The sequence below is a fragment of the Talpa europaea genome, assembly GCF_964194135.1.
Source record: "Talpa europaea genome assembly, chromosome: 12".
In the NCBI taxonomy this organism is placed as follows: Eukaryota; Metazoa; Chordata; class Mammalia; order Eulipotyphla; family Talpidae; genus Talpa; species Talpa europaea.
Window position 1 is genome coordinate 13,054,803 of NC_140079.1, and position 9,270 is coordinate 13,064,072.

Here is a 9,270-nt window from a genome sequence, read left to right on the forward strand (position 1 = left end):
CCCTGGAACTTGGCCGCGCGGGCTCTGCGCGCCCCGAAGCGGCAGCGGGGGGAGCTAGAGACTCGCCGTGAGGCCGGGACGCGAGCAGGGCGCGCCGGCCGTGCAGAGCTGAGCGGCGGCGGTCCCTGCACGGACCCCGAACCCCTCCTGCTGCCCGCAGAGCCGGCGAGGGAGTTGAGGGGAAAGACTGGACCGCGGAGAGGGCGCAGCGCCCAGGCCCTGCGAGCCGGCCGCGGGGTTTCTGCATCTGCGCTGCAGCGCTGCGCGCGCTCGCCTTCCCTGGGGGGCCCTCGCTCCCCGGACTTAGTCGGGGAGGCTGGAAGAGGTGGCGATGGTGGTGGCGAGTTTGAGGAGGGTCCCTGCTGGCCGGCTGCGGTCTCCGCGGCGACCAGGCGAGGCGCTGGCGACCTGCCACTGCCACCCGCAGCCCGCGCGCCGCGCGCGGCCGCCCCCGCCAGGCCCCTCCCCGCGCTGCCCGAGGCGCGCGCTCCAGGGTCGAGGCCGGGGCCGGAGGGGCGCTGGCTCCCGGGGCACCCCCGACCGCGAGAGGCGCCCGATGGGCCCGGCCTCCCGGCCCGCCCTACTCACTGCGGCTCAGCGGGGCCCTCCTGGGGCCGCAGCTGCCCGTCTCCCCGCGCGCCCGGACTCCCCGGCCGCCGACCCCTCGGGGCGCTGGGCCGCTCGCGCCCGCCGCTGCGTCCGACTCGGCCCCGCCAGGTCCGGGGCCGGCACCCCCACGAGCGCGGCTCCCAGCGGCGGCTCAGCCGGCCGGCGCCCGGGCAGGCTTTGCTCGGAGCTGGCACCGCGCGGACTCCGCCGGGAGCCTCCGTGCGCCGCCGAGAAATGCCTGCACCGAAGGGGAGGGGGGGAGAGGAGAAGGGGAAAGCCGAGTGGGGCCGAAGGAGGGGGAGGGAAAGATGGAGAGCAGGAAGGGCAGGAAAGGCTGAGAAGAGGCAGGCGAGGGAGCCACAGACCCGGCAGAAGACAAGGAAAGACAGGAGTGGGGTCGGGGGAGGTCCCCCTGGCCGGGCCTCTTTCCTAGGCTCGGTGTAGCAGCCCCTCCCTGGCCTAAGGACAGGACTCGCCAATGCCCGCCTGGCCATTGCTTGCCCCAGGTTGGCCTACAGACCAAGGGCATGTAGAGGTCAGAGCGTCCCCAGAAGCCACAACTGGCTTGAGCTGATGAGTTTCTGTACCTGTGAGAGCATCAGTGGGGGGGGGGGGGGGGGGGGGGTGGCTGGGGAGCCGCTTGTCTGGTGATAATCAGCTAGGTGAGCTGCTACCAAGGAGAGAGAGCTCCTCCTCCCCGGGTCCATAAGGAGACCCTCTCCCTAGACCAGCAGATAGGCCTACTCCCTGGCTGGCAGCTTGTTTCACTAAGTTGGTTAACCACCAGCACCAACTCCTGCAAACCACTAGCTGGTCTCCACATTCCTGAGCAGAAAACCTGTGTGCTGATGGTCCAGGAATAGGACCTGTCCTGGAGCAGCTTACCCCACAGATTTCCATGGGTTCCTTACTACTAGGGGCCCTGAACCACACCCAGCCTCTCTCCATCCTTTTAAGTATGATAAATTTGGGGTTCTTTCCCATGTGTCTCTTAGCATTCTCTTTGCATTCTTCAAACCTAGACCCCTGGCCTCGGGTGCCATGTCTATAAAGAGGAACCTTACACCCCAGCCTGACACCTTGCACTTGACCACTGACTTTGTTGCCTTTCCCCAGAAAAACCGAAGGTGTATCAAGGCGTTCGTGTGAAGATCACGGTGAAGGAGCTGCTGCAGCAGAGAAGGGCACACCAAGCAGCCTCAGGGGTAACCGTAAGCATGAACCTTTTCCTACTCCCAATTCCTGTTAGGCCTCGTTCAGCCCTGGGGCTGGCAAGGTTTGAACAGCACCTTAGGTCCTAGTCACTGTCCCCAGTGGGCCTACTTCAGCTGTTCTTATAACTTCTGTGTCTACTTCATGCCGGTTCACCAAGGAAGCCACAAAAAGCAGTTGGGACACATTATGGGGCTCAGGACTTGGAGGAACCTGTCCCTCACTGATTCGAGTTATGTATAAAGGGCCCCTTGGGCCTGTTGGGGAAAGTGCAGCTGGCTGGTGAGTGAATTGTTATTCTGGGAGACAGGACATGTGTATCCTCACACACTCAAAGAAAATGTCTCTGAGCAATTCACTTCATTTTCAGAAACCCTTCAAGCAGAGAATCCCTGTGGAACCATCTCCCCACCCTTTATTTGTAAATTCAGCCATATATTTGTAAATCAACAGTCACTGAACATTTCCAGCAGAAAAGGGCCTTCTCTGCAGAAGAGACATCTTGGAATATAGAATAATGTCTTTACGGAGTAATGAAGCCCTAAGCATTTCCACATTGTCACAAGCTTGATCTGGGTGGTCCCAGGACTCACAGTATACATTCTAGAGCAGACAGTACTGCCCAGGGTGCTTGGGGCAGCAACAGCACCAAATAAACTACATGTAGGGTTATGCTCTAGGAGAGGGCAATGATTGGCTGAAAGCCCTGTACCCTTGCTTGTGCCCAGGTATGTGTGGGATCTGACAGCGGGGCCAGTGTCAGCACTGGTCCTATCCCCAGCTACTTGACAACTGCTCCACAACAGTTTCAGTGCCTGGTGCTGTTGGTGTGCAATGCAGGACTTCCCAAGACAGGCCTGTGGGAAGAGGTACATGATGTAGGAGGGGTAAGCCCAGGTTCGGGAATGAGTGTGTATCCTGGAGCATATTATTCAGTCTCTCTTGCCTCTGTTTCCTCATCTTTAAACAGTAGCAAATAGGATTTTGCAGGTGAAGCATTTAGGAGAGTGCTTTGTATGTAGTAAGTGCTCGGTAACTATTAGCTATCATTTTTATTATTGGTGAAAAGCAACTAAAGTAAAATTATAACCGAGGACTGAAAGCCAGCTATCCAGTAATGCTCATTCACACCCTTTGCTCAAAGTTGAAAATTCATGTGTGAGCTTGCTGTGATGACTCATTGGCCAAAGAAGTTAGGCCCTCCCTATGCAGAATGTCAGCTAACACATGAAGACTCACTTCCATTTGTAGAAAGTTTTACAATGGTTAATTTAAAGCAATTTTGCATACTCATAATTTCATTTAGTTCTTATAGCAACTAAGAGTAGATCAGACATCTGTTTGCCTCTGTACAGGAGACAGAAGTTCAGAGTTTTTAGCTGTTCCTAATGGTGGAGTTAAATTAAAAGTAAGATCAAGGTCTTCTTACTCTTAATATAAAAAAAAAAATACTACCCACTTAATTGGCTTCCTAAATATTCACCTTTCTGGAGATCAAGCTGTGCTGAGCAGGAGTCTGGTAGTCTCAGTCATCTATCCCTTCAGTTCAGAGATGGTTACTTTTAAAGAAATAGAAGAAGGAACAAGGGAATTGGGAAAGAATAAACAATAACAAAAAAATCATCAAGATGTTCATAACAAAATGTAATCTTTCATTAAGGCGCTTTGGTACATGGTAGAGTCTGCTTCAGCTGCACCTGGAGAAGTCTCATGTGGACATGGCGATGCTCTGACTATTGTCCTCTTATAGGTTGGTTTGGCCACTGGTCCCCTGCTGGGCTAGCTGCAGGAACGAAAGCAAGGGTAAACATTTCACTTGTACCTGTCCTGTGGAGCAGTTTGACTAGCAAAGCCACACTTCTGAGCCAGTGCCTTGTAGAGAGGTACCTGCGGAACAAAGTGTGTGCTCCTTTGCTTCCTGGAAGATGCTCCTGCCCCCATGCCCTCACAGGCACATCCGGGTCAACACAGATGATCTAATTATGAGAGCCAGATGGAAAATCCCTCACTAGGACCCGTCAGAAGAACTTGGGATTCTAGAAAGCTGTGAGAGTGTACTTGATCAGCAAGAATGGCAGATGCCAGACATATAATTGTCTGTCTGCTCCTTAGTACAGACCCTTGAAATTGATTAGAGATGATCCCCTATTTGTTCAGTTGTTGAAGGACACCTCTGGAAGCTTTAAGTCAAGGACAGAAGTATTTTTATCAAATATACAAAGGGGGGAGAAATGTATCTCTCTTTGCTATAAACTCAGAGTAGTCATCACAATTTGAAATTTTAAGAAGGCAATTGTGAATGGAAGTCACAGATTAAGACAAATACGTTTCAAACAGTGCCAACAGAAACGTGTGCATGCCAGACTTGTAAATCTGATTTTAAAAGCTGTTTATTTCATCCAGATTAATTTGCAAACATCACACACACCTTTTACCTTTAGAATGAAGTGAAACTTGAGTTAGCACTTATCAGAAGATATAATTTACCCTTTACTTTTTACATTTTTTGAAACACCCTTGATGTGTTTTTATGAATTGTAGATTGTGGATTTTGGTGCTGACTGAAATCTAAGAGAGAGAGGTGCCTTTCTTTGTATTCCTGGAGCGAAGCAGAAAGTGAACTCATGACTAGAAAGATAATATCAAGTAGGATATTGTAAACATACCTGGGGGAGATAACGTGGGGAGGCAGACAAACAGACCCTTCCGGGGGTGGACTGGGGTTCAGGAGCGCTCCACAATGAAGCAGATTTTTTAAAGCCCACTCCTTCCAAGTCCTTTAGCTCAAGCTGCAGTCAAATATTTGCATAAAGAGCTGGTGAAGGATTCCAGCTTCCTGGTTCATGACTTTACAGCATGGATCATTTTCAAAATGAACACCGCCTCCTTTTTCAGCAGTGGCTGACTGTTTCAGCAGTGGCTGACTGCAGCCTCACAGGGTCTCCTTGGAAGGGAGTAAATAAGTATCACCTGTAACCCAAGAGAGAGGTGTGGTGAGCTGGACATCCCAGCACACAATCACAGAGCAATGTGGGTCCCTTTAAACTTTAAAGCCTCCGCCTGAAACAAACAGAAAAAATCCTAAATTACTCTATAATACCATTATCAATTCAACTGGAAGATGTAGGCTGCCTGCCTAATAAAAAGGAGCAGTCTCATAAACGTCAGTATTTAAATAGAGTAGTAAGAAAAGCAACTTCCAGGAAAAAAAAGCATACAAAGAGCTGATATATTTCCTGACCATGAGCTGGACTGTGCATCGTCCCAACTCATGACAGCTTTAAAAAGATATTTTCTATTTCAGTGTTTCATAGCTAGTAAGAACACGCAAGTGGGTATGTTTTTGCTTCCCAGGATTAGCAAATTAGGAATTGTGTCCTTTTGGGAAAACAAATTCCTAAAATTAAGCTGCCAGGTTGACAATGTTGAGAAAATGACTGATGACATCGTTGGTAGCTGGGGTTAAATAAATGTTAGCCTTTTTAATTTTAAATAGTTTACTCAAAAGCTTTTTTACTGAGTTCTCTTGAACTGTTAGCTTCCTATAATATACAAATCATTTCAATTAAATTCATTTTTATCAAAATCAAACATCTTTAATATGTAAGTGGGAGAAACAGATATTCTAATAGCAAAAAAAAAAACTCCCCAAACAACACAAAGGCTGACTCTAAATAACACACAAATGGGTTGTAATTTAATGACAGCAATTTTTGCTTACCTTAGAGCAGAAGTCCACCAGTTTCTAATAAAATGCCTTAGCTTTCCCTTTATAAACCTGTGTTTCACTTTGTCTCACAGTCATGTTCTTCCTTGGCAGCTGTCCGGAGGCAGCAGTGTCCACCATGCAGACCCAGTCACACCATCCTCTGCAGGTCAGTCCAGCAGCACTACAGTTCCCTCAAAACTCTCAAAAGTTCATCTCGAAAGTCTTTCAGTGCTTGATTCAGGGGTTAAGCGAGGCGCCACCATTTAATAGGAATCCAACCAATCAGAAGGTGTAAAAAGCAGTGAATCCAGATGCAAGCCCAGCAGGAAACAAGGGCAATTTCTGTCCTCATTTCTGAACCGTCTATCCTCTGCTGTTCCAAGAGTTTGTTCCTCACATTTCGTCCAATTCCTTGTCTCCAAGTAACCAACTTGACTGCATGATCAGAATTGTTTTCTGACACCTATCTGTCTTACTGTGCCATTGCACGGTACACAGGCCGCCGAGGCCCCCGTTCCTGTAATTTCTAGCCGGCAGGGGCTTCTCTCCTCTTTTCTCTCTTCCCAGAAAGCCGTTCCAACAAGTGTGAGTTTTCTCAGCCCATTATGAATAACTATTACATAAACAGTCCTGCCTGTGCCACTCCACAGTAAGAGTTTAAGGAGGTCATCCATAAGGAAACCGGTGCTTGGGGTAGCGCCCCTCTGAAGTGTCATTTTCACTTAATCTTAAAGGAATCTGGAGACTTGAGAAATTCCAGCATTCTGACCTGCCTCGGATGGACACACATTAAGCCTGTGTTCCTTGAGCATTGAAGGATAATAATCAGCAGTTGGACCTATTCATACTAAATTGAAAAGGGAGTCATGTTTTCAGAATCATTCTTGTTTGGTATTTAACCACTTAGTTTAATTCCGTTATCATGTTAACATATTCACTAAGGCAGCTCTGCTTTTGTAATTTGAAACAAGTAGTACTTGATAGATACTCTACCTTGCTGTTTCCCATTTTTAAAATGTGCATTCCATTTGTAGCATTCCTCAGAAGTTACCAAGTAAGTGTGAAAAGTGTTAGGAAAGCAAGATCCCCAGATCCAAAGAATTCTTTCCCATGGCATCAGAAATTTTCCTCAAGCTTTTAACAACTCTGCCAGCCACTTCTGAGCTGCAGGGAGAGGATGAATGTTTACCTGAGCTGCAGGGAGAGGATGAATGTTGAGGCTTAGAGTCCAAAAAAGTCGCAGATCGAGCCATTATTTGACTGTGACAGCTGGATACAGGCCGGCTCACCTCTTATTTTTGCCTTAGCCCCACTTACAGCCAATCTCTAAGTTATTAACCAGATTCATTCCACTGCGACTTGAATTAGCTACAGCAACTAAAGAAATCAAGATTCCCCACCTGTTTACTTTTCTGGACCAAGTACTTACTGCTCCCAAGGCAGCTCCCCTCCCCCCTAGACACAGTAAATATTCAGAAGATAGACTAGAAAGCCATTCAAATCCATAGGCACAATTTTTAAAACAAAAATCTTTTTCCTTTCTCTTTTAGGGCTGTATTTTGAACATGAACCGATTTCTTCCACACCCAATTATTTTCAACCCCGAGAGCTTCCTAGCTGTGTTTCCTGTGAAGAAAACCCAAGCTACCTCGAGCAGATCTTGGATTCCTGCCTACAGACGGAGACACACCTGGACCCTTTGCTCAATTCCATGCAAAGCTCTGCACACTACTTCCCCGGCAGCTGCCAGGATGCCCCTTTTTGCTTCAACCAGAGCCTGGTAAATGCTCTCAGTTCCTTACAAAGCTTGGTTATTGCTCACCACGCATTAGGGATGCTTTGTCAGAGGGTTTGCATCATCTCAAAAATGCCATCAGCAAGGAAATCATCTGAGGAAACAAGCAGAGAACCATTTCAAATGTAGTGCAGATAGAAAGAACCACATGGGTAAGCCCAGGTAAGCTGGTGTGTGGCAATAAAAAGAGGTTGTTGCTGGCAATATTCATTTACTGGGTTTTAAACTGTAAAGTTAAGACCTCTACCGATTGGGAATTACTGATATAAGCAATGGCTCTGGGATTTCTGAGTTCTTAAAAATGGAAGAAGGCTGCTTCTAAACAGAACAGATGTCATTCTGACATGAGGTTTTTGTTTTATTTAGTTACTAACTCAGCTCTACAAACTGGTTGTTTTGCTCTGCACAAGAACTCACTGGATCTGAGGTGGTTCCTAAAAAATTAAGCCCTAATACTTGAAAGAATTTGAAGTGCCTGGTCTTGATGGACCTCAAATGTTTGAAAGTATGTTGTTTAAAATGGAGTAAGGTTCCATCGGCAGGTACCAGTTGTTTAGATGCCTTTTAGGTACTCATGTCATTGTTTAAATCCTTTGAAAATAAGCTCATAAAAATAAGACACAAATACTTTTTTTCTTTGGGTTAGTCAAAAGCCTGTGTGGGTATCAGACTGAGTTATAAGGCCATGGGAAATTAATCCCACAGAACATGCAGGGCCCCATCATCCAGCTCCCCGCCAAGTTAGGCTTTCTCAGGGACATCTTTAGACCTGCTTCAGACAAAGCAGAGGGCACGTCTCTCCTCAGGGGGGCAAGCCTTCAGTGATAGTAAGAGTGGTTTCCCCAACACCAGATCATTCAAGATCCCCATTCTATCTCAGTATGTTCACCTTATTCTCCACGACCAAGGTGCCACCTGCAGCTTAACTGTGGCACCCAACAGGATCTGAAGTACAGGTGACTTAAAGCACAATGGGATTTTGTGGTTTAAGAACAAAGCATCCTCTAAAGTATGGTTATAACAAAGGAAGCCAGTGAAGCAAAGCAATTTATTGTTGGGAAAGAAATAGGTAAATATAGAATGTGGTATCATGGAATCATGCAGTCAGCAAATAAAATTACTTCTGCAGACTTGGGCTGGGTTGGGTGTTTTGTTGTATAGGTTTTTTGTTGTTTTTTGTTTTTTTTTTAACCCATAATGTTCTTACTGAGTTAATAAATCTACTCCATTCTTTTAATTCTGTAAGTTATAAAGCTCTTTGTTCCTTGGTGTTTCTGTCTCTAGACCCCAGCATCGCCTTCAGATTCCTCCACTCTCTCTGGCTCCTTAGACTGCAGCTACTCTCCGGCTCAGCTACCCTCCTGTGCTCCTGAGAATTACAATTGTCCTCCTTCTCTGGACACCAGAAACTGTGGCTATGCCTCAGAAGACTACCCTTACACACCTTGGCCTTCGCACGCCCAGTATGACTGCTTCCCCTCTGGCACCACCTCCATCTGCTACTGCACGTCCTATGAGGCCGACCACCTGGATAGCACACGGCTGTCAGAGTGTTTCCCCTACCCCGGCACAGACTGTGTGGGCTTTGCTCCCTCAGCAGCGTCCGCCAGTGATTTTTACACAAGGGAAACAAACTGTGACATCTGCTATAGTTAGTAGAAATCACGTTACTTGAAACATGGCATGCGTGTATCTATTTTTCTACACACCCAATGACAGCACACAAAACACAACCTGTTAACAGAACACCACATTCACAGTGACACATCACCATTTTCAATTTTCTGAAACCCATTTAGGCGTGAATATGAAATCCTCAGACCCCATCATAATGCCACCCTATTTTGTATGCTTACAGTTAACATTTTTGTAGGAATAATTCCATTGTTTTACTTTTCTATGTAACGAACAAATTCTAATTTTTTTAACTAATAAATAATTTTGT

At 47.2% G+C, this 9,270-nt stretch overlaps 1 protein-coding gene across 1 annotated transcript; it reads left to right on the top strand.

Moving 5' to 3' along the window:
• Positions 1–331: 331 nt before the first annotated feature.
• On the top strand, positions 332–8,981 carry POU2AF3 (POU class 2 homeobox associating factor 3; the record flags this gene model as incomplete). The annotated part of the gene is made up of 5 exons (XM_084249814.1): positions 332–779; positions 1,726–1,820; positions 5,642–5,696; positions 7,081–7,310; positions 8,610–8,981. The coding sequence occupies 5 exons, from the start codon at positions 332–334 to the stop codon at positions 8,979–8,981; spliced, it is 1,200 nt and encodes a 399-aa protein (XP_084105940.1).
• Positions 8,982–9,270: the final 289 nt, after the last annotated feature.